Source organism: Oncorhynchus mykiss, chromosome 17 (assembly GCF_057628025.1).
Source record: "Oncorhynchus mykiss isolate SJ-2025 chromosome 17, ASM5762802v1, whole genome shotgun sequence".
Lineage (NCBI taxonomy): Eukaryota > Metazoa > Chordata > Actinopteri > Salmoniformes > Salmonidae > Oncorhynchus > Oncorhynchus mykiss.
In genome coordinates, this window is record NC_143038.1 from 44,641,155 (window position 1) to 44,667,690 (window position 26,536).

General features: G+C 45.9%; 1 protein-coding gene across 4 annotated transcripts in view; it reads left to right on the forward strand.

Moving 5' to 3' along the window:
- Positions 1-26,536, forward strand: part of LOC110494279 (sodium-coupled neutral amino acid transporter 3) — an 80,044-nt gene that overhangs the window by 26,180 nt on the left and 27,328 nt on the right. For all 4 annotated transcript variants that reach the window (XM_090205699.1, XM_036950364.2, XM_036950365.2 and 1 more), the window contains 3 exons: positions 9,868-9,941; positions 10,226-10,318; positions 14,577-14,658. In XM_090205699.1, the coding sequence (XP_090061825.1) occupies positions 9,868-9,941; positions 10,226-10,318; positions 14,577-14,658 (249 nt within the window). The remainder of the gene's footprint in view (positions 1-9,867; positions 9,942-10,225; positions 10,319-14,576; positions 14,659-26,536) is intronic.

Here is a 26,536-nt window from a genome sequence, read left to right on the forward strand (position 1 = left end):
GGCACAGGACGTACTGGACTGTGGAGGCGCACTGGAGGCCTGATGCGTGGGACTGGTACAGGTGGCACCGGGCTGATTACATGCACCTCAGGGCGAGTGCGGGAAGGAGGCAGAGGACGTACTGGACTGTGGAGACACACTGGAGGCCCGATGCGTGGGACCGGTACAGGTGGCACTGGGCTGATGACACGCATCTCAGGGCGAGTGCGGGAAGGAGGCAGAGGACGTACTGGACTGTGGAGACACACTGGAGGCCTGATGCGTGGGACCGGTACAGGTGGCACCAGGCTAAAGACACGCACCTCAGGGCGAGTGCGGGTTAGAGGAACAGGACAGACCTGACTGGGGACACGCACTTGAGGGAGAGTGCGAGGAGTTGGCACAGGACGCACTGGGTTGTGAAGGTACACTGGAGATCTGGTGTGTATAGCCGGCATCAATTGTTCCGGAACTTTAGCACATGTTTCAAGACGAGTTTGGGGAGCCCACTCAGGTGGCACCAAACTGACAACACGTTCCTTTATTCCAAATCCGTGCATCCTCCACCAACTCAACTACCCCCCATTTCTCTCTCCTCCTAATTCTCCATCTTCTCCCAGACTGGCTCTGGTTCACTCCTCGGCTCCGCCGACTGCTCCATGTGCCCCTCCCCCCCAAAATTATTGGGGTTTCTGTGGCCTACCTCCCCGACTTCGTCGCTGTCCTGCCTCCATGGCAGTCTCCTCTCTCCTGCTATAATGTTGTTCCAAGTCCAGGATGTTCTCTCCCAAACAATGGGGAAAATGGCTACCTAAATATGATCCCCAATCAGAGACAACGATAAACAGCTGCCTCTGATTGGAAACCATATCAGGCCAACATTGACATACAAAAAACCTAGATGACCCACCCTAGTCACTATCACGCCCCAACCAACATAGAGAATAAACAGCTTACTATGGTCAGGGCGTGACAGTCTTACTGGCAGCATAACCGCATTTCTCACCGAATGTGACTAAATAAGCGTGGATACTATTGTAGACAACCATCACAGACACAAATATTATTCATAGACTGTATCCAAGCTTTATGCCTTGAGTCATGTCTAGAGGATTTTTTTTTACACAGTGAGAAAAAAACATTTATTTTGAGCTAGGTGGTTTGTCTGGTCTGGTCTAACTCTGTGTTATTAAACTGCGCTGTCTAACTACACTGTCTAACTACACCCTCTATCTGTCTGTCTGCCTGCCTGTCTGTCTGTCTGTCTGTCTTGGCCACCTGGCTTGCTGTATACAGCTCATCTGCTCCTGTGCAACATAAAACTAAGCATGTCTCACTCACTGTTCATGTGGAATGTAATAGAGCCATGTGTGAAACATAGTACAGTACATTTATTTAAGGTATGTTTTTATGTATCTACTATAAATCACATAAATCCACATGCCTCAAATAATGATGCTCTCCAGCAGCCATGTTGAGTTGACTAGTATCCCAGATAGAGAAAGAGGGAAATAAACATATAGGGGGAGGGGGACAGCCAGTAAAGCAGCTTTTCAGTTGACCACTATGTGCTGTGCTCAAGCCTCCAGAGTACAAGTCCCTCTCCTCTCCTCTCCTCTCCTCTCCTCTCCTCTCCTCTCCTCTCCTCTCTTTTTATTTGTATTATTTTCTTCTCCCCAATTTCGTGGTATCCAATTGTTAGTAGTTACTGTCTTGTCTCATCGCTACAACTCCCGTATGGGCTCGGGAGAGATGAAGGTCGAGAGCCATGCGTCCTTCGAAACACAACCCAGCCAAGCTGCACTGCTTCTTAACACAGTGTGCATCCAACCCGGAAGCCAGCCGCACCAATGTGTCGGAGGAAACACCGTACACCTAGCGACCTGGTCAGCGTGCATTGTGCCCGGCCTGCCACAGGAGTCGCTAGTGTGCGATGAGACAAGGATATCCCTACCGGCCAAACCCTCCCTAACCCGGACGACGCTAGGCCAATTGTGCGTTGCCCCATGGACCTCCCGGTCGCGGCCTGCTGTGACAGAGCCTGGGCTCGAAGCCAGAGTCTCTGGTGGCACAGCTAGCACTGCGATGCAGTGCCTTAGACCACTGCGCCACCCAGGAGGCCCCTTCTCCTCTTCTTTCTATTTTTTTCTGACAGAGTACTATGTCAGTCTGAATCAATGGGAAAACTCAACAACACACTCAACTCATCAGTGTATTCTCTTACCCTTTCCTTTGACATCTCATCCCTCCAGTGTATTCTCTTACCCTTTCCTTTGACCTCACCTAACACCTACTCTGTACATTGGAGTCATAGACCACTGATAAGCATTCTAGTCATCCACTACTGGTATGGCTTGCAGTCTGCTCTAAGGCATGGTGCATCAGACCACACATCTGACACCATTCTTGCCTGTGTATGAGTGCAGGTCCAGGTGGGCCCTGGGACCTGTAGCCTATAGCCTCCAACGTGACCAGTGACTGACTGGTAGGATTGCTGTAAGGAGATTACCCAGCTAGCACATTTGGTTCCTTGGAAGTTGTTGGAACATGTGTTTTTGGTTTCACATTGGTGTGGGAACAAAGCCATACGTTTCCTGACTGGTAATACGGAACGTTTTTTAAACATTCTGAGAACAGAAGTGAACATTTTGCATGTTCTGGGAACATTTATTTTTAGGTTGCAGTGAGGTTCTGAGAATGTTTTACTCTGGTTCCTTAAAGTTTTGCTAGGAGGTTATATTAACACTCTGAGAACGGAAATTATAAGTTATTTAAAAGGTTTTTGAATAACTTCCTTAAAACCTTCTCTGAATGTTTCAATAAGACTTTCAGTATGTGGACCCCAGGAAGAGTAGCTGTGCAGCGGCTAATGGGGACCCTAATAAATACCAAATAACACTGCTAGCTTATTTTGCTAGCTTTTCTTATTACTCCAAGCACAAACAGGACACATGGACATTCATTTCCTTAGGCATTAATCATGCAAAACACATTTATTTTTTATTGTGACACAGCATCAGTGATATTCAAACCTATAATGTTCTGTTCTTTATCCATGGAATTAGTCCACTGCACTACCAGGATAGAGCTAGCATGCAATGTTTTTTACGCATACAAAGCTGTTCATTTTAGTCTATTCAAACAGACCCCATTTCAGAGGAAGCAAGCACTTATTAAGATCAGGTGTGGCCAATTAGTGGGCACGGCCAACACAACTGAACACACTTAGAGAGAGGTTTGTTGATGCTGAGAACGGAATGTATATGTTTTTAAATAACATTCTTAGATTGTTCTCTGAACGTTGTTAAAGGTTTCTTGTGGTTTTTATGGAACGTTTTCTTAACGATCTCGGAACAATTTGAGAACATGACTTTAATTTGAACCATAAGGAAACATTATGCTGAAATTCCCACAGAAGAATGTTGTTTCTTAATGTTAACTATTTGATTCCTAATGTCAAACCAGTTGGAGAACGCTCGCAGAACATTAACAAAATTGATAATAAATGTAACCGTGTTTGAACTTTTAGGAAATGTTCTGTTAAAGCAATGCAATACCAAGAACAAATTCAGAAGATCCTTAAATGAGCTGTGAATGTTTCAAAGCCAAGCAACTATCCTGCCCAATTCCCAGAAAGTTGTGGGAAGGTTGTATGTAAAATAACCATAAGACAACCACGCTCTCACCAAGCTCTAAGAAACATATGGTTCTCAGAATGTTATGTGCTAGCTGGGTAGTGTGTTTCCTCAAAGGAAAGGGTCTGGAGCAGAGGCAGGCAGAGGGCTACTGACTGTGTGTAACACCTCTGGGCCTGACTGTTGTGTCATGTGAGCTTTAGCTGAACAAAGAGGGTGTTCAGTGGCTGTATGGAGGGAGGTGGCTGTGCACTGGCCCTTATTTTCACCCCACTCACATCCCATTCACATTTCAAACCCCATTAAACCAGCAATGCGCATGCCCCATCGACCTGAGGATCTGTCTTTTTCAGCCATCTATTTCCTGTGTTTGAGGGGCGCAAAATCCACTTGTCACTTAAATATGTCTGGCTGGATTGATTTAATTTTACTCCCGTGACTCTTTCATCCTTTTGCTTGAGCCGGTTGTTTTTCCCCATTAATGTTACGACCACGTAAATGTTTGGGATGACCTTTCAAACACCCCGATAATGGCTGAAATGTGCTCAATGAGATACAAATATACAGAATTGTGAAAGACAAGCCACCCAAGTCATAGGCTGTTCACTCTGCTACCGCATGGCAAGTGGTACCGATGCACGAATCTGGAACCAACGGAACCCTGAACAGCTTCTACCCTCAAGCCATAAGACTGCTAAATATTTAGTTAAATAGTTACAGTGCATTCAGAAAGTATTCACACCCCCTTGATGTTTTCCAGATTTTGTATTGTTACAGGCTAAATTTAAAATTGATAAAGAACATTTTTGGTCACAGGCCTACACATAAAACCCCGTAATTGCAGAGTGGAATTATGTTTTTCAGCATTTTTACAAATTAATAAAAAATGAAAAGCTGAAATGTCTTTAGTCAGTAAGTATTCAACCCCTTTTTTACAGCAAGCCTAAATAAGTTCAGGAGTAAAAATGTGCTTAATAAGTCACATACTAAGTTGCATGGACTCACTCTGTGTGCAGTAATAGTGTTTAACATAATTTTTAATGACTACCTCATCTCTGTACCCCACACATACATTTATCTGTAAGGTCCCTCGGTATAGCAGTGGATTTCAAACACAGATTCAATCACAAAGACCAAGGAGATTTTCCTATGCCTCACAAAGAAGGACTGTTGGTAGATGGGCAAAGCATGTAAAAGCAGACATGGAATATCCCTTTGAGCATGGTGAAGTTATTAAATATTCTTTGGATGGTGTATAAAAAAACGACTTTAAAACTGTTACAGTGTTTAATGGCTGTGAAAGGAGAAAACTGAGGATGGATCAACAACATTTTAGTTATCCGCAATACTAATTGACAGAGTGAAAAGAAGGAATCCTGTACAGAATCAAAATATTCCAAAACATGCATCCTGTTTGCAACAAGGCACGAAAGTAATACTGCAAAAAATGTGGCAAAGCAATTAACTTGATATCCTGAATAAAAAAAAAAATTATGTTTGGGGCAAATCCAATACAACACATTACTGAGTACCACTCACATTTTCAAGCATAGCTGCATCATGTTATGGGTATGCTTTGTAATCGTCGAACTGGGGTGTTTTTCGGGATAACAAAGAAACAGAATTGTTTTATTTTGTTTAACCTTTATTTAAATAGGCAAGTATTTAAAATGACAGCCTACTAAAAGGCAAAAGGCCTCCTGCAGGTACGGGGGCTGGGATTTAAAATAAAAAATAAATACAAATATAGGACAAAACACACATCACAACAAGAGAGACACCACAACACTACATAAAGAGAGACGTATGACAACAATATAGCAAGGTAGCAACACAACATGACAACAAAATGGTAGCGACACAACATGGCAGCACCACAACATGGTAGCAACACAAAACATGGTACAAACATTATTGGGCACAGACAAGAGCACAAAGGGCAAGAAGGTAGAGACAACAATACATCATTACAGCCGATCTATAAATTACGTCTCCGTAGTCTAGCATGGCTAGGATGTTCATCTGAATCAGGGTTAATTTGGCAGCTGGGGTAAAAGAGGAGCAATTACGATAGAAGAAATCAAGTCTAGATTGAACCTTAGCATGCAGCAAGTACTTGTATGAGTTTACTACCTCAAGCTCTAAACCCTCAGAGGTAGTAATCACACCGGTGGGGAGGGGCATTCTTCTTACCAAACCACATGACCTTTTTTGGAAGTGTTCAGAACAAGGTTAAGGGCAGTCAAAGCTTGTTGGACACTAAGAAAGCTTTGTTGGAGAGTGTTTAACACAAAATCCGGGAAGGGGCCAGCTGATTATAAGACTGCATATCATCTGCATATAAATGAATGAGAGAGCTTCTTATGGCTTGAGCTATGTTGTTGATGTAAGTTGAGAAGTTGAGAGCGTGGGGCCTAGGATTGAGCCTTGGGGTACTCCCTTGGTGACAGGCAGTGGCTGAGACAGCAGATGGAGCTAAACACAGGCAAAATCCTGGTGGAAAACCTGGTTCAGTCTGCTTTCCACTCGACACTGGGAGATGAATTCACCTTTCAGCAGGACAATAACCTAAAACACAAGTCCAAATCTACACTGGAGTTGCTTACCAAGAAAACAGTGAATGTTCTTAAGTGGCCGGGTTACAGTTTTGACGTAAATCTGCTTGAAAATCTATGGCAAGACATGAAAGGCTGTCTAGCAATGATCAACATTTGGCAGAGCTTGAAGAATTTTGAAAAGAATAATGGGCAAATGTTGCACAATCCAGGTGTAGAAAGCTCTTAGAGGCTCACTCAGAAAGACTCATAGCTGTAAACGCTGCCAAAGGTGGTTCCAGCAGCGATTGACTCAGGGGGTTGAATATTATCGAATCAAGATATATTAGAGTTTTATTTATTTATTTACTAATGTTCAAATTTTTCTTTCACTTTCACTTAGATCGTTGACAAAACATGACATTAAAATCAATTTTAATCCCACTTTGTAACACAACTAATTGTGTAAAATGTCAAGGAGTGTAAATACTTTCCGAAGGCACAGAAACCAAATAGCTACCCACTATCTGCACTAACCCTTTTTGCCCGAACTTTCTTGACTCATCACATATGCTGCAGCTACTGTTTATCTATCCTGTTGCCTAGTCCCTTTATTCCTAGTTATATGTACATGTCTACCTCATTGTGTATTTATTATTAATTGAAGTATTATGTGATATTACCTTTCTCTAATTTCTATATTTTCTTTCTACATTGTTGGGAAGGGCCCATAAGTAAGCTTTTCACTGTCAGTCTTCACCTGTTCTTTACGTGACAAATAACATTTGATTTGATACATTGGCTCTCCGTTGACTCTATAAGAACGCTAAAGCTTCATCAGGGATTTAACGTACCGTCTTGACACTTACATCACAATAAAGAGAAAAAAGACAACTTCATTTTGATGCGTGTTCATTTTTTGTGTAATTTAAAAAAGTTATAATTTAATACCGTTTACAAATTAGATGCGCTGAAATGAAAGCCAGTTCCAAAAATCTACACTCAGATTATAGTGATAGTATGTCCGATCTCACAAACACTGTAACGTATGTATAGATAGGTGTAGTCTAGAGCCAAGCATGTACATTTTTTATCCACGGGTATCCTGCTATTGACACACTTGTTGAATTATACAAGAGACTGTGATAACAACAGTAATTCATTAGGGATTCTATACAACGCAGGTGAGTGCAGGTAGAGCAAGTGTTTGGTGGTTGCAGCCCTGTTCCTCCCATTTACGTTAATGTATTCATATATGCAAATACAACACATGTCTTTATGCAAATTAGGCACCTGTTTTAAAAAAGACCCCCTTTTCTCCCCAATTTTGTGATATCCAATTTGTAGTTACGGTATTGTCCCATCGCTGCAACTCCCGTACGGACTCGGGAGAGGCGAAGGTCGAGAGCCATGCGTCCTCCAAAACACGACCCTGCCAAGACGCACTGCTTCTTGACACACTGCTCACTTAACCCGGAAGTCAGTGTGTATACACCTAGCCTGGCACAAGGAGTCGCTACAGTGCGATGGAAGAAGGACATCCCGGCCGGCCACACCCTCCCCTAACCAGATTGATGCTGGGCCAATTGTGTGCCGCCTCATGTGTCTCCTGGTCGCAACGCAGCCTGGGATCAAACCCGGGTTTTTAGGGACGCCTCAATCACTGCGATGGAGTGCCTTAGACCGCTGCGCAACTCGAGAGGCCCTATACTTTTCTTTATTTTAACACAAAATATATATATTACATTTAAAATATATATTTTTTTAACCTTTTAACAATTTTGATGACCTTTGATGACCTAATTAAACCTTAAACCAGCATGGTGAGCCGGAGACAGTAGTGTTTTTATACTCTTTGAACGTTACTGTTTTCTTGTGTTTTTTAATGGAAAGTTTTCATAAATAAAACCATGAAGAAACTTGCAGAAAACATTGACATTCCTGCAGCACAACATTGTTTCTTAATGTCCTCTGAACGTTCTGAGAACATTACTTTAAATAGAATCATGGGGAAACCTGTAGGAAATGTTACGCTGATGCATTGACATTCCCACAGAAGTACGTTGTTTCTTAACGTTCTGTGAACAATTTCAGAACATGACTTTAAATAGAACCATGAAGAAACCTGTAGGAAACGTTATGCTGAAGTATTGAATTTCCCACCGGAGAACTATTTTGTCAAGTTCCTTAAATGTGCTGAGAATGTTCCAAAGCCAAGCAACTATCCCACATCATTCCCAGAATGTTGTGGGAAGGTTGCATGCAAAATAACCATAAGACAACCACGCTCTCACCAAGCTCTAAGAAACATATGGTTCTCAGAACGTTACGTGCTAGCTGAGGATACATTAACTGAATGTTTTACAGTGAGGACAGGGGTGAGGTTAGGACACATGGCAGTAGTACCTCATCATGAGAGCTATATCATTAATAAGGTGGCATTGCATAGCTACCTCGCCACCCACAGTCAGACACATCACATGCCAGAGCTATACCACGACTTGCATTGGCGCTTTCTGGACCCGTAGTAGTGGTCTAACATTTCAGATCATAGTTGGAACACACAGAAGTCTCAGCCGAGCGCTGGCATGGGCTCTGGCACTGGCCCTTCCAGGAATGCAGTGGGGGAGAGTTGAGTTGAGCTGAACAGCACACAGAGCGTCTGTCTGTCTGTGTCTGTCTGTCTGTCTGTCTGTCTGTCTGTCTGTCTGTCTGTCTGTCTGTCTGTCTGTCTGTCTGTCTGTCTGTCTAACTGTCTATCTGCTTGCCTGCCTGTCTGCCTGCCTGCCTGCCTGCCTGTCTGCCTGCCTGTCTGTCTGTCTGTCTGTCTGTCTGTCTGTCTGTCTGTCTGTCTATCTGCTTGCCTGCCTGTCGGAGCCACTGTTCCCACCACTGCACCGGCTGACTTCTCCTCCACCACAAATCAGCCTGTACTGCATTCTTACACCACGCCGCCCCAGACACAGAACCATGTGAAACGGCGCAGAGTTGATGTCGAGGTGAAAGACGTGCTTGGCCACTCCGAAGCAAGCTCAACTCCAGTTGCCAAGAGTAACAATTCGAGAGAATTTCGATAGAGAGTAAACAATTTGGAGTAGGAGGGGAGGAGGAGATGCTCTGGGAAGTGAACAGAAAGATCAGGTTTCTGTGTTCCGTCGGTCCAGATTGGTCTGTTTGACCAGATGTTGGCCGCTGGGGTCTGGAGCAGTATTTTGGGAGATTTTGGAACAGAGAATCTTGTACTTTTTGTTAACTCTGTGGTTTCTCTTCAGCTCGCCAATGTCAACATTATCTTGTAAATATTTTCCCCTTTAAATAGCGCCCTTAATGTCCTTGTGGTTATTTCTAGTGGTGGGGGAATGGGGGAGATATTTGTAGATAATGCTTTGTTAGGCTGAAGCTCTGTATGAGGCTAACCCTGGGTGAACCTAAGTCAGTTGGTTGCTTATTATGAATGCCCTCCATAACCCAAGACCCCATAACCCAACACCCAGCTGTACATCCAGCTGAATCAATGGTTTACATGGAGGAATGTCATCTATATTGCCATGGATTAGACAGCTGTTACTGTCATACTGCACCAGAACGTACTGCAGGTTGGTCATCAAGTTCAATAAGGATGTGGATGATGATGATGAAGATAATGATGAATATTATGACAATGATGGTGTTAATGATGAAGATGGCGATGATGATGCTCTCTCCTCTCTCCTCTGCAGGGTGCTCCTGACGGTAGTGGCTGTCCTCTCATCTTACTCCATCCACTTGCTACTCAAGTCCTCTGGCATTGTGGGTATGTAATCTTCAGACCATGAGCAAAACATTATTAGAGACCATACAGAGCATACAGTCAACCCCTACAGGCCATGTCAGGAAGACTAATGTCATGATAAAATCCCACAGCCTTACAGGTTGCCTCTTCTCTTTAGCATGTTTTTAATTACACTAATCACTTTGAATTCAAAGCCCCCTCTCGAGTGCCCTACATTCTACTATGCTTTAATAGCATGGCTTTTCTGCATGCTCTATGCGGCAGTACAGTACTCTATGTTAATGTGCTTGGTGACTGTGACTTAGGGATCCGGGCGTATGAGCAGCTGGGCCAAAGGGCGTTTGGAACGCCAGGCAAGATGGCCGCCGGCATCGCCATCACACTGCAAAACATTGGAGGTAAGGGCTCAGACACACACACACATACATACAGTTGAAGTTGGAAGTTTACATACACCTTAGCCAAATACATTGAAACTCAGTTTTTCACAATTCCTGACATTTAATCCTAGTAACAATTCCCTGTCTTAGGTCAGTTAGGATCACCACTTTATTTTAAGAATGAGAATAATAGTAGAGAGAATTATTTATTTCAGCATTTTTTTCTTTCATTACATTCCCAGGGGGTCAGAAGTTTACATACACTCAATTAGTATTTGGTAGCATTGCCTTTAAATTGTTTAACTTGGGTCAAACGTTTCGGGTAGCCTTCCACAAGCTTCCCACAATAAGTTGGGTGAATATTGGCCCATTCCTCCTGACAGAGCTGGTTTAACTGGGTCAAGTTTGTAGGCCACCTTGCTCGCACATGCTTTTTCAGTTCTGCCCACGCATTTTCTATGGGATTAAGGTCAGGGCTTTGTGATGGCCACTCCAATACCTTGACTTTGTTGTCCTTAAGCCATTTTTCCACAACTTTGGAAGTATGCTTGGAGTCATTGTCCATTTGGAAGACCCATTTGCAACCAAGCTTTAACTTCCTGACTGACGTCTTGAGATGTTGCTTAATTTTCCATCCTCATGATGCCATCTATTTTGTGGAGTGCAGCAGTCCCTCCTGCAGCAAAGCACCCCCACAACATGATGCTGCCACCCTGTGCTTCATGGTTGGGATAGTGTTCTTCGGGCTTGCAAGCCTCCCCCTTTTTCCTCCAAACATAACGATGGTCATTATGGCCAAACAGTTCTATTTTTGTTTCATCAGACCAGAGGACATTTCTCCAAAAAGTATGATCTTTGTCCCCTTGTGCAGTTGCAAACCGTAGACTGGCTTTTTATGCTGGTTTTGGAGCAGTGTCTTCTTCCTTGCTGAGCGGCCTTTCAGGTTATGTCGATATAAGACACGTTTTTCTGTGGATATAGATACTTTTGTACCTGTTTCCTCCAGTATCTTCACAAGGTCCTTTGCTGTTGTTCTGGGATTGATTTACACTTTTTGCACCAAAGTGCATTCATCTCTAGGAGACAGAATGCATCTCCTTCCTGAGCGGTATGACAGCTGCGTGGTCCCATGGTGTTTATACTTGCGTACTATTGTTTGTACAGATGAATGTGGTACCTTCAGACATTTGGAAATTGCTCCCAAGTATGAACCAGTCTTGTGGAGGTCTACAAGAGTTCTTAGCTGATTTCTCCTGATTTTCCCATGATGTCAAGCAAAGAAGCACTGAGTTTGAAGGTAGGCCTTGAAATGCATCCACAGGTACACTTCCAATTGACTCAGATGATGTCAATTAGCCTATCAGAAGCTTCTAAAGCCATGACATCGTTTTCTGGAATTTTCCAAGCTGTTTAAAGACACAGTCAACTTAGTGTATGTAAACTTCTGACCCACTGGAATTGTTATATAGTGAATTTTAAGTGAAATCATCTGTCTGTAAACAATTATTGGAAAAATTACTTGTGTCATGCACAAAGTAGATGTCCTAACCGACTTTCCAAAACTAGTTTGTTATCAAGAACTTTGTGGAGTGGTTGAAAAACGAGTTTTAATGACTCCAACCTAAGTGTTTGTAAACTTCTGACTTCAACTGTACACACACACACACACACACACACACACACACACACACACACACACACACACACACACACACAGCTAGCATAGCACTTGCACAGAAACACGTCATCGGGTCTAATGGTCGTGTCGCTCCGAACTGCGTATGTGCATGCCGCCAAATTAAAGTCAAAATGAAAACGTGTCAGTTTGTCACTTTCATCTAGGGTTTGCCTTTCCAATTAGAGAAAATAACAGGATGAATTTTTCACTTCTCTCATTGATTTGTCAAACCCCAAACCCGGTTTGGTCTGTCAAGTCTGCTTCCCGGAAGTATTGCGATGTTGCGCCTTTGGGGTTGAAAACTGTGATATGTCTTTGCCAATGGATACCCTGAGAGCAGCCTGGCTCTATGGCCAATTAGCATTGCTCCTTTCTCTTCCTAATGCCTACATACTGTATCTCTATTCTTCTGTTTTCTCTCCCTGATGTGTATATGTGGAAGGTGAGGGGATTATGAGTCTGTATGAGAGGATGCAGGCAAGACCAGGCACACAGCAAATTGGCCACTGTTGCCTAGCCTTGATTCTTCAGTATTTCTAACTCTCTAAGAGTGAAATTAACACTCAATGGTGTAAAAGAGCCCCAGTGTTGGTGTTCATAACCAGTGTTGTGTGTGAGATTGTGATTGTGTAAGTTTTACTCTGTGGAAATTATAACATTCCCATCAAAACTAGACCCATCATATTTCCCAGCATTTCTTATTATTTTTTTCACATTTATTTAATTAGGCAAGTCAGTTAAGAACACATTCTTATTTTCAATGATGGCCTAGGAACAGTGTGTTAACTGCCTTGTTCAGGGGCAGAACGACAGATTTTGTACCTTGTCAGCTCTGGGATTCGATCTTGCAACCTTTTGTTACTAGTCCAACGCTCTAGCCACTAGGCTACGCTGCTGCCACTGCTCTACTGCTGTTTTTAATATCTGCTTTTTTCATGTACATTGATTGATTACATACATTTTTCTTAACTTATCCAATCAGAGAGTCCGATGTATTGCTCCTGTTACTGAAATGGTTGTTCCAGTTTAAATGGTTTAGGTAGTCTCTTTTATCAATGCTCCTAACCCTGACAGTCATTGTGAATGCAGGTTGCGGGTGAATAAAATGTTAATCTGTTGGATGTCCTAACTCTGGTTGGATTCTAAAAGGAATTACACATCACTTTGTAAGCCAGTATAATGTGACTTGCAGGCCTGATGTGGCCTGTAAACCAGGAGGTTCCTAACACCACTGGGTTAGGGTAAAACTTGGCTGTCAAAGTAAGGCCTTATGATATACTGTATGTAAAGTATTGTCATAAACAGTTTCATTTTAATAATAACATTCACCTACAGTAAGAACTCACTTGGTGAAGTCCACAGGACTGAAAATGAATGAATTCAACAACCATGTCTCTGTCACTAACAAATGCAGTCATGCGTGGTAACTACAAGGCACACAGAGGGAAAACATGCCATAAAGAAGACACGGCCAGCCAGCCAGCCTATAACGTAAACTCCGACAGTAATATCTTCAAATGTATAAATTCGAGTATAACCAAATTGTGTGCACTCATGACTACTGGTTTCAATGACATTTTCAGCCAACCTACAAGCAAATACTTTTACTGTTACAAACCAGCCTACTCTTAGCACTGCATTAGTCAACTAGTGGCTATCAACACTTAGATGCCTAATTTACAGCTTTAATAGCGAATTGAGCCACATTAAAGTAAACTAAAGTTTTGGAATTACATAACACCATCTAACCAGTTAGCTATCAAAGAATGTTAGCCAATTAGCTAGCCTAGCCAACCAGCATTTGTCGGCAGAAGTAGCAAGCAAGAACAACACGCCAGTAGAAAGAGAGCAGAGACTTACAGATTGACAGCTGGGGCCCATCCAATGGTAAAAGAGTGGAGGCTGAGTTAATAAAGTGAAAGCCAGGGAGAGAGGTGCTTCAGGGGGAGAGACCATAGCTATAGCTAGCTGGCGAGCAAGCAGGGGGAAGCGGGAGCACCGGGCCGAAGGAGATCCAATAGTGATATTGCGAGGGAAATCCAAAATAGATTCCAGAGTTAATAATCCAGAAGCAGCAGATGGCACAGAGGACGAATGGAACAGTCAACAAACCAGCGATCAGAATAAGGCTCCAGGCAGGTAGAGTTGAATACACAGCAGCACAATTCAGACTCAGAGTTGCAAAACTCTACTTCACAGAGAACAGGCCGAAAAGTTGACCAAACAACACTGCCAATACTTGAACATGAACTAGCTAGCGAGCTAGCATACAAACTCAGTAGCATAGAGTAGGTTCTATGAATGACGTTGACAATAGTCCATGTAGGGTCATTCCAAAAGACATCCAAAAATAAGTTAATAAATATAAAATAAAAACATAACTATTTTTGGAGTTATAGGTAACTAGATCGCGACTACAACTAAGGTTTGAGTATGTGTCTGTGTGTGTGTGTGCGTGCCTGCATGCTTGTATGTATGTATACTGTGTGTGTATACTGCGTGTGAATAAGTGTTAGTGTGTGCGTGTCCATGTATGTATACAGTGTATGTGTGTGATCCTATTACTAAAAGCTGTGTCTTTGTGTGTCCCTCCCACAGCCATGTCCAGTTACCTGTATATCGTGAAGTATGAGTTCCCTCTGGTCATCCAGGCCTTCCTGGGGGTTGACAATCCATCAGGGTGAGTAACATACTGCATGTTATTTACTTATAACACATGTTTCAAAAGTAACATACACTCCATTAGCAAGGGTTTTCCACTAGATGTTGGAACATTGCTGCGGGGACTTGCTTCCATTCAGCCACAAGAGCATTAGTGAGGTCAGGCACCGATGTTGGGCGATTAGGCCTGGCATGCAGTCGGTGATCCAATTCATCCTGAAAGTCTTCGATGAGGTTGAGGTCAGGGCTCTGTGCAGGCCAGACAAGTTCTTCCACACCGATCTCGACAAACCATTTCTGTATGGATATCAAATCAAATCAAATCAAATCAAATTTTATTTGTCACATACACATGGTTAGCAGATGTTAATGCAAGTGTAGCGAAATGCTTGTGCTTCTAGTTCCGACAATGCAGTAATAACCAACAAGTAATCTAACTAACAATTCCAAAACTACTGTCTTATACACAGTGTAAGGGGATAAAGAATATGTACATACGGATATATGAATGAGTGATGGTACAGAGCAGCATAGGCAAGATACAGTAGATGATATCGAGTACAGTATATACATATGAGATGAGTATGTAAACAAAGTGGCATAGTTAAAGTGGCTAGTGATACATGTATTACATAAGGATGCAGTCGATGATATAGAGTACAGTATATACGTATGCATATGAGATGAATAATGTAGGGTAAGTAACATTATATAAGGTAGCGTTGTTTAAAGTGGCTAGTGATATATTTACATAATTTCCTATCAATTCCCATTATTAAAGTGGCTGGAGTGAGTCAGTGTCATTGTCAGTGTGTTGGCAGCAGCCACTCAATGTTAGTGGTGGCTGTTTAACAGTCTGATGGCCTTGAGATAGAAGCTGTTTTTCAGTCTCTCGGTCCCAGCTTTGATGCACCTGTACTGACCTCGCCTTCTGGATGATAGCGGGGTGAACAGGCAGTGGCTCGGGTGGTTGATGTCCTTGATGATCTTTATGGCCTTCCTGTAACATCGGGTGGTGTAGGTGTCCTGGAGGGCAGGTAGTTTGCCCCCGGTGATGCGTTGTGCAGACCTCACTACCCTCTGGAGAGCCTTACGGTTGAGGGCGGAGCAGTTGCCGTACCAGGCGGTGATACAGCCCGACAGGATGCTCTCGATTGTGCATCTGTAGAAGTTTGTGAGTGCTTTTGGTGACAAGCTGAATTTCTTCAGCCGCCTGAGGTTGAAGAGGCGCTGCTGCGCCTTCTTCACAATGCTGTCTGTGTGAGTGGACCAATTCAGTTTGTCTGTGATGTGTATGCCGAGGAACTCAAAACTTGCTACCCTCTCCACTACTGTTCCATCGATGTGGATCGGGGGGTGTTCCCTCTGCTGTTTCCTGAAGTCCACAATCATCTCCTTAGTTTTGTTGACGTTGAGTGTGAGGTTATTTTCCTGACACCACACTCCGAGGGCCCTCACCTCCTCCCTGTAGGCCGTCTCGTCGTTGTTGGTAATCAAGCCTACCACTGTTGTGTCGTCCGCAAACTTGATGATTGAGTTGGAGGCGTGCGTGGCCACGCAGTCGTGGGTAAACAGGGAGTACAGGAGAGGGCTCAGATCGCACCCTTGTGGGGCCCCAGTGTTGAGGATCAGCGGGGAGGAGATGTTGTTGCCTACCCTCACCACCTGGGGGCGGCCCGTCAGGAAGTCCAGTACCCAGTTGCACAGGGCGGGGTCGAGACCCAGGGTCTCGAGCTTGATGACGAGCTTGGAGGGTACTATGGTGTTGAATGCCGAGCTGTAGTCGATGAACAGCATTCTCACATAGGTATTCCTCTTGTCCAGATGGGTTAGGGCAGTGTGCAGTGTGGTTGAGATTGCATCGTCTGTGGACCTATTTGGGCGGTAAGCAAATTGGAGTGGGTCTAGGGTGTCAGGTAGGGTGGAGGTGATATGGTCCTTGACTAGTCTCTCAAAGCACTTCATGATGACGGATGTGAGTGCTACGGGGCGGTAGATGTTTTGCTCAGTTACCTTAGCTTTCTTGGGAACAGGAAAAATGGTGGCCCTCTTGAAGCATGTGGGAACAGCAGACTGGTATAGGGATTGATTGAATATGTCCGTAAACACACCGGCCAGCTGGTCTGCGCATGCTCTGAGGGCGCGGCTGGGGATGCCGTCTGGGCCTGCAGCCTTGCGAGGGTTAACACATTTAAATGTTTTACTCACCTCGGCTGTAGTGAAGGAGAGACCGCATGTTTTCGTTGCAGGCCGTGTCAGTGGCACTGTATTGTCCTCAAAGCGGGCAAAAATGTTATTTAGTCTGCCTGGGAGCAAGACATCCTGGTCCGTGACTGGGCTGGATTTCTTCCTGTAGTCCGTGATTGACTGTAGACCCTGCCACATGCCTCTTGTGTCTGAGCCGTTGAATTGAGATTCTACTTTGTCTCTGTACTGACGTTTAGCTTGTTTGATAGCCTTGCGGAGGGAATAGCTGCACTGTTTGTATTCGGTCATGTTACCAGACACCTTGCCCTGATTAAAAGCAGTGGTTCGCGCTTTCAGTTCCACACGAATGCTGCTATCAATCCACGGTTTCTGGTTAGGGAATGTTTTAATCGTTGCTATGGGAATGACATCTTCAACGCACGTTCTAATGAACTCGCACACCGAATCAGCGTATTCTTCAATATTGTTATCTGACGCAATACGAAACATGTCCCAGTCCACGTGATGGAAGCAGTCTTGGAGTGTGGAGTCAGCTTGGTCGGACCAGCGTTGGACGGACCTCAGCGTGGGAGCGTCTTGTTTTAGTTTCTGTCTGTAGGCAGGGATCAACAAAATGGAGTCGTGGTCAGCTTTTCCGAAAGGGGGGCGGGGCAGGGCCTTATATGCGTCGCGGAAGTTAGAGTAACAATGATCCAAGGTCTTTCCACCCCTGGTTGCGCAATCGATATGCTGATAAAATTTAGGGAGTCTTGTTTTCAGATTAGTCTTGTTAAAATCCCCAGCTACAATGAATGCAGCCTCCGGATAAATCGTTTCCAGTTTGCAGAGAGTTAAATAAAGTTCGTTCAGAGCCATCGATGTGTCTGCTTGGGGGGGGATGTAAACGGCTGTGATTATAATCGAAGAGAATTCTCTTGGTAGATAATGCGGTCTACATTTGATTGTGAGGAATTCTAAATCAGGTGAACATGTTACGGTGCGTGAATGAGGACCCAAAAGCGAATCAACTTAAACAGAGCTTCTTTAATTACCAAACATAGGTAGGCTCAGATGGACCGGCAGATTCCGACAGGACAGGACAAGGTTACAGCAAACATGACGGCAGTCTGGTTCAGGCATGAATGACACAAACAAACAAGAATCCGACAAGGACAGGAGCAGAAACAGAGAGAGATATAGGGACCTAATCAGAGGGAAAAAGGGAACAGGTGGGGAACGGGGTGAATGGGTAGTTAGAGGAGACAAGGGACAGCTGGGGGAAAGCGGGGGAGAAAAGGTAACCTAACACGACCAGCAGAGGGAGACAGGGTGAAGGGAAAGGACAGAGACAAGACAACATGACAGTACATGACAGTACCCCCCCACTCACCGAGCGCCTCCTGGCGCACTCGAGGAGGAAACCTGGCGGCAACGGAGGAAATCATCAATCAGCGCACGGTCCAGCACGTCCCGAGAGGGAACCCAACTCCTCTCCTCAGGACCGTACCCCTCCCAGTCAACTAGGTACTGATGACCACGGCCCCGAGGACGCATGTCCAAGATTTTACGGACCCTGTAGATAGGTGCGCCCTCGACAAGGATGGGGGGGGGGGGGGAGACGAGCGGGGGCGCGAAGAACGGGCTTAACACAGGAGACATGGAAGACCGGGTGGACGCGACGAAGATATCGCGGAAGAAGAAGTCGCACTGCGACAGGATTAATGACCTGAGAGATACGGAATGGACCAATGAACCGCGGGGTCAACTTGCGAGAAGCCGTCTTAAGGGGAAGGTTCTGAGTGGAGAGCCAAACTCTCTGACCGCGACAATATCTAGGGCTCTTCGTTCTACGCTTATTAGCAGCTCTCACAGTCTGCGCCCTATAACGGCAAAGTGCAGACCTGACCCTCTTCCAGGTGCGCTCGCAACGTTGGACAAAAGCCTGAGCGGAGGGGACGCTGGACTCGGCGAACTGAGATGAGAACAACGGAGGCTGGTACCCGAGGCTACTCTGAAAAGGAGATAGCCCGGTCGCAGACGAAGGAAGCGAGTTGTGGGCGTATTCTGCCCAGGGGAGCTGTTCTGACCAAGACGCAGGGTTGCGAAAAGAAAGACTGCGTAAGATGCGACCAATAGTCTGATTGGCCCGTTCTGCTTGACCGTTAGACTGGGGGTGAAAGCCGGAAGAGAGACTGACGGAAGCCCCAATCAAACGGCAAAACTCCCTCCAAAATTGAGACGTGAATTGCGGACCTCTGTCCGAAACGACGTCTGACGGAAGGCCATGAATTCTGAAAACATTCTCGATGATGATTTGTGCCGTCTCTTTAGCAGAAGGAAGCTTAGCAAGGGGAATGAAATGAGCCGCCTTAGAGAACCTATCGACAACCGTAAGAATAACAGTCTTCCCCGCTGACGAAGGCAGTCCGGTGACAAAATCTAAGGCGATGTGAGACCACGGTCGAGAGGGAATAGGAAGCGGCCTGAGACGGCCGGCAGGAGGAGAGTTACCGGACTTAGTCTGCGAGCAGACCGAACAAGCAGCCACGAAACGACGCGTGTCATGCTCCCGGGTGGGCCACCAGAAACGCTGGCGAATGGAAGCAAGCGTACCCCGAACGCCAGGGTGGCCGGCTAACTTGGCAGAGTGAGCCCACTGAAGAACGGCCAGACGAGTAGGAACGGGAACAAAAAGAAGGTTCCTAGGACAAGCGCGCGGCGACGGAGTTTGAGTGAGTGCTTGCTTTACCTGCCTCTCAATTCCCCAGACAGTCAACCCGACAACACGCCCCTCAGGGAGAATCCCCTCGGGGTCAGTGGAGGCTACTGAAGAACTGAAGAGACGAGACAAAGCATCAGGCTTGGTGTTCTTAGAGCCCGGACGATAAGAAATCACGAACTCGAAACGAGCGAAAAACAGCGCCCAACGCGCCTGACGCGCATTAAGTCGTTTGGCAGAACGGATGTACTCAAGGTTCCTATGGTCAGTCCAAACGACAAAAGGAACGGTCGCCCCCTCCAACCACTGTCGCCATTCGCCTAGTGCTAACCGGATGGCGAGCAGTTCGCGGTTACCCACATCATAGTTACGTTCCGACGGCGACAGGCGATGAGAAAAATACGCGCATGGGTGGACCTTGTCGTCAGAGAGGGAGCGCTGAGAAAGGATGGCTCCCACTCCCACCTCTGACGCGTCAACCTCGACAACGAACTGTCTAGAGACGTCAGGTGTAACAAGGATAGGAGCGGATGTAAAACGATTCTTGAGGAGATCAAAAGCTCCCTGGGCGGAAACGGACCACTTAAAGCACGTCTTGACAGAAGTAAGGGCTGTGAGAGGAGCTGCCACCTGACCGAAATTACGGATGAAACGACGATAGAAGTTCGCGAAGCCGAGAAAGCGCTGCAGCTCGACGCGTGACTTAGGGACGGGCCAATCAATGACAGCTTGGACCTTAGCGGGATCCATCTTAATGCCTTCAGCGGAAATAACAGAACCGAGAAATGTGACGGAGGAGGCATGAAAAGTGCACTTCTCAGCCTTCACAAAAAGACAATTCTCTAAAAGGCGCTGGAGGACACGTCGAACGTGCTGAACATGAATCTGGAGTGACGGTGAAAAAATCAGGATATCGTCAAGGTAAACGAAAACAAAGATGTTCAGCATGTCTCTCAGGACATCATTGACTAATGCCTGAAAGACAGCTGGAGCGTTAGCGAGGCCGAAAGGAAGAACCCGGTATTCAAAGTGCCCTAACGGAGTGTTAAACGCCGTCTTCCACTCGTCCCCCTCCCTGATGCGCACGAGATGGTAAGCGTTACGAAGGTCCAACTTAGTGAAAAACCTGGCTCCCTGCAGGATCTCGAAGGCTGAAGACATAAGAGGAAGCGGATAACGATTCTTCACTGTTATGTCATTCAGCCCTCGATAATCTATGCAGGGGCGCAGAGACCCGTCCTTCTTCTTGACAAAAAAAAACCCCGCTCCGGCGGGAGAGGAGGAGGGGACTATGGTACCGGCGTCAAGAGCTACAGACAAATAATCCTCGAGAGCCTTACGTTCGGGAGCCGACAGAGAGTATAGTCTACCCCGGGGGGGGGTGGTTCCCGGAAGGAGATCAATACTACAATCATACGACCGGTGTGGAGGAAGAGAGGTGGCCCTGGACCGACTGAACACCGTGCGCAGATCGTGATATTCCTCCGGCACCCCTGTCAAATCACCAGGCTCCTCCTGTGAAGAAGAGACAGAGGAAACAGGAGGGATAGCAGACATTAAACATTTCACATGACAAGAGACGTTCCAGGAGAGGATAGAATTACTAGACCAATTAATGGAAGGATTATGACAAACTAGCCAGGGATGGCCCAAAACAACAGGTGTAAAAGGTGAACGAAAAATTAAAAAAGAAATGGTTTCACTATGATTACCAGAAACAGTGAGGGTTAAAGGTAGCGTCTCACGCTGAATCCTGGGGAGAGGACTACCATCCAGGGCGAACAAGGCCGTGGGCTCCTTTAACTGTCTGAGAGGAATGTCATGTTCCCGAGCCCAGGTCTCGTCCATAAAACAGCCCTCCGCCCCAGAGTCTATTAAGGCACTGCAGGAAGCTGACGAACCGGTCCAGCGTAGATGGACCGACAAGGTAGTGCAGGATCTTGAAGGAGAGACAGGAGTAGTAGCGCTCACCAGTAGCCCTCCGCTTACTGACGAGCTCTGGCCTTTTACTGGACATGAAGTGACAAAATGACCAGCGGCACCGCAATAGAGACAGAGGCGGTTGGTGATTCTCCGTTCCCTCTCCTTAGTCGAGATGCGGATACCTCCCAGCTGCATGGGCTCAGCACCCGAGCCGGCAGAGGAAGATGGTAGTGATGCGGAGAGGGAGGCGACGGAGAGCGCGAGCTCCTTTCCACGAGCTCGGTGACGAAGATCAACCCGTCGCTCAATGCGAATAGCGAGTTCAATCAAGGAATCCACGCTGGAAGGAACCTCCCGGGAGAGAATCTCATCCTTTACCTCTGCGCGGAAACCCTCCAGAAGACGAGCGAGCAAGGCCGGCTCGTTCCAGCCACTGGAGACAGCAAGAGTGCGAAACTCAATAGAGTAGTCTGTTATGGATCGATTGCCTTGACATAGGGAAGACAGGGCCCTGGAAGCCTCCTCCCCAAAAACAGATCGATCAAAAACCCGTATCATCTCCTCCTTAAAGTCTTGATACTGGTTAGTACACTCAGCCCTTGCCTCCCAGATTGCCGTGCCTCACTCACGAGCCCGTCCAATAAGGAGAGATATGACGTAGGCGACACGAGCAGTGCTCCTGGAGTAAGTGTTGGGCTGGAGAGAAAACACAATATCACACTGGGTGAGGAACGAGCGGCATTCAGTGGGCTCCCCAGAGTAACACGGCGGGTTATTGATTCTGGGCTCCGGAGATTCGAAAGCCCTGGAAGTGGCCGGTGGATCGAGGCGGAGATGGTGAACCTGTTCTGTGAGGTTGGAGACTTGGGTGGCCAGGGTCTCAACGGCATGTCGAGCAGCAGACAATTCCTGCTTGTGTCTGCCTAGCATCGCTCCCTGGATCTCGACGGCTGAGTGGAGAGGATCCGAAGTCGCTGGGTCCATTCTTGGTCGGATTCTTCTGTTACGGTGCGTGAATGAGGACCCAAAAGCGAATCAACTTAAACAGAGCTTCTTTAATTACCAAACATAGGTAGGCTCAGATGGACCGGCAGATTCCGACAGGACAGGACAAGGTTACAGCAAACATGACGGCAGTCTGGTTCAGGCATGAATGACACAAACAAACAAGAATCCGACAAGGACAGGAGCAGAAACAGAGAGAGATATAGGGACCTAATCAGAGGGAAAAAGGGAACAGGTGGGGAACGGGGTGAATGGGTAGTTAGAGGAGACAAGGGACAGCTGGGGGAAAGCGGGGGAGAAAATGTAACCTAACACGACCAGCAGAGGGAGACAGGGTGAAGGGAAAGGACAGAGACAAGACAACATGACAGTACATGACAGAACAGAAGGATTTGAGTTCCTGTATGTTTCTTTCATCACACCATGTCACGTTAGCCATAAGGCATACGCCCCCGCCCCTCTTCTTACCAGAAAGATGTTTGTTTCTGTCTGCGCGATGCGTGGAGAAACCCGTTGGCTGCACCGCCTCGGATAGCGTCTCTCCAGTGAGCCATGTTTCCGTGAAGCAAAGAACGTTGCAGTCTCTGATGTCCCTCTGGAATGCTACCCTTGCTCGGATTTCATCAACCTTGTTGTCAAGAGACTGGACATTGGCAAGAAGTATGCTAGGGAGTGGTGTACGGTGTGCCCGTCTCCGGAGTCTGACCAGAAGACCGCCTCGTTTCCCTCTTTTTTGGAGTCGTTTTTTTGGGTCGCTGCATGGAATCCACTCCGTTGTCCTGTTTGTAAGGCAGAACACAGGATCCGCGTCGCGAAAAACATATTCTTGGTCGTACTGATGGTGAGTTGACGCTGATCTTATATTCAGTAGTTCTTCTCGACTGTATGTAATGAAACCTAAGATGACCTGGGGTACTAATGTAAGAAATAACACGTAAAAAAACAAAAAACTGCATAGTTTCCTAGGAACGCGAAGCGAGGCGGCCATCTCTGTCGGCGCCGGAAGTAACTGTTGTTTTGTGCACGGGGGTATTGTCATGCTGAAACAGGAAAGGACCTTCCCCAAACTGTTGCCACAAAGTTGGAAGCACAGAATCGTCTAGAATGTCATTTGATGCTGTAGCGTTAAGATTTCCCTTCACTGGAACAAAGAGGCCTAGGCCGAACCTGAGCCATGAAAACAGCCCCAAACCATTATTCCTCTTCCACCAAACTATATAGTTGGCGTTATGCATTCGGGCAGATAAAGTTTTCCTGGCATCCGCAAAACCCAGATTCGTCTGTCAGACTGACAGATGGTGAAGCATGATTCATCACTCCAGAGAACGCATTTCCATTGTTCCGGAGTTCAATAGCAGCGAGCTTTATACTACTCCAGTCGATGCTTGACATTGCGTATGGTGATCGTAGGCTTGTGTGTGGCTGCTCGGCCATGGAAATGTAGGGGGTGCGTACTGGCGGCAGAGAAGTCAGGCGCAGGAGAGCAAAAACTGATTTACAACGGTGCACAAAACCACCTTAAACAGAACAAATAAATCAATGGGTAAATAAAAACCCATTACACACCAGCATAACGTGCACCAGCACTACAATAAACAATTCCGGACAAGGACATGGACATGGGGGGAACAGAGGGTTAAATACACAACATGTAATAATAGAATTGAAACCAGGTGTGTGGGATGACAAAACAAATGGAAAATAAAAGGTTGATCGGTGATGGCTAGAAGACCGGTGATGTTGACCACCGAACGCCGCCCGAACAAGCAGAGCGACCGACTTCGGCGGAAGTCGTGACAGGAAACCCATTTCATGAAGCTCCAGACGAAACAATTATTGTGCTGACGTTGCTTCCAGACAGTTTGGAACTTGGTAGCGAGTGGACAGAACAGACGATTTTTACGCACTATGCGCTTCAGCACTCAGTGGTCCTGTTCTGTTAGCTTGTGTGGCATACCACTTCCCGGCTCAGCCATTGTTGTCCCTAGGCATTTCCACTTCACAATGACAGCACTTAAAGTTGACCAGGGCAGCTCTAGCAGGGCAGAAATTTGACTAACTAACTTGTTGGAAAGGTGCCACGTTGAAAGTCACTGAGCTCTTCAGTAAGGCCATTCTACTACCAATGTTTGTCTATGGAGATTGCATGGCTGTGTGCTAAATTTTATACACCTGTCAGCAATGGGTGTGGCTGAAATAGCCGAATCCCCTAATTTGAAAGGGTGCCCACATACTTTTGTATATATAGTGTGGATTTGAAGGCCACTGTTTTGAAACAGTTCTGAATGTATCCGGCAGGCAGTGAGAGGTGACTAGCTGTGTTTTCATCCAGTTGGATGGAAGGACATTAAAGTTCAGCAGAAGGAGATATGAACCAACAGCATGTGAATTCTTCCAGTGATCCTGAGTCAGTGTTAAACCACCAAAGAAGAATAAACCTCCTCTCATGTTGAGCCAATCTAATTATGTGGTGCCAAATGGCACTGGGAGGCCTGCAGCCATCCGTGTCACCATGCCAAGCAGCTGGCCTGAGAACAGCTGTTTGTGAGAATGACCCTGGGAGAAGAGGGCAGCGCGGCCACGCTGATACAGACACACATCATTACAGAGCCGTGCGCCACGGATTAAATGTAAACCAGAGGATAACACTATGTAGACTAGAGCAGGTGGCCTGATAGTGCAGAGACAGTGGCTATTGCTCTGGAAGAGGCTGAGGAGCATTTTGCTGTTTGGTATTTGATGCCTGCCTGGCTTGTTATGGCCAGCTGTCAGTGTGTTTATGATGCCGACTGAACTGAATGATGTCCAGGAGGTGTTTTAAAGCTACACAGAACATCTTATCTTTTCTGTCTGAACGACATAGTGTGAGTTGTCCAGAGAACGCTGCATAGACAAATCACCACCCAAGGGGTGGTTGTGTATGTGTGTGCACGTGCATGTGTTAGTGTGCATGTGTGTATTAACAGCCAGGCTATCAGATATCTGCTGTTTGTCTGGAGTGTTGATTTGTGGATTGAGGGTTTGTTTGTGTGAGTATGTTGTTGTTGATATTTGTGTCTGAATCTGCGTGGTGTGTTTGCGCATGCGTGAGTGTGTGTTTGTGTCCTCTGTGGCTCTGCCGCTCTCTATGATGATGTGTGACTGTGTCACAGGGCCAGATGGTTGGCTGGGGTGTAGGTGGGGCAGCTCTAGTGGGCACACTGAAGGAACAATACACGGACAACTCTCACAGGTTACAACTCTAGAATACAGATGCTGTATTTCTCTGTCTTAGAGAACACATAAATTGAACATCCAAAAATCTCAATTCCTCAGACCCCTTGACTTTTTCTACATTTTGTTACTTTACAGCCTTATACTAAAATTGATTCAAATGCTTTTTTCCCTCATCAATCTACACACAATACCCAATAATGACAATAACAGGTATAGAGATTTTTGCAAATTTATTTGAAAAACAAAACTAAAATATTACATTTACATAACTATTCAGACCCTTCACTCAGTACTTTGTTGAAGCAGCTTTGGCAGCGATTACAGCCTTGAGTCTTAGGTATGATGCTACAAACTTGATACACCTGTATTTGGGGAGTTTCTCCCATTCTTCTCTGCAGCTTCTCTCAAGCTCTGTCAGTTTGGATGGGGTGCGTCACTGCACAGCTATTTTCAGGTCTCTCCAGAGATGTTCAAGCCTGGACTCTGGAGTGCTCTGGAGCAGGTTTTCATCAAGGATCTCTCTGTAATTTTCTCTGTTCATCTTTCCCTCGATCCTAACTAGTCTTCCAGTCCCTGCCGCTGGAAAACATCCCCACAGCATGATACTGCCACCACCATGATTTAACATAGTGATGGTATTGGCCAGGTGATGAGCGGTCCCTGGTTTTCCTCCAGTCGTGACACTGGGCATTCAGGCCAAAGAGTTCAATCTTGGTTTCATCAGACCAGAGAATATTTTCTCTCGTGGTCTGACAGTCCTTTAGTCCTTTGCAGTCCTCAGTCCTTTGCCTTTTGGCAATCTCCAAGCGGGCTGTCATGTGCCTTTTACTGAGGAGTGGCTTCTGTC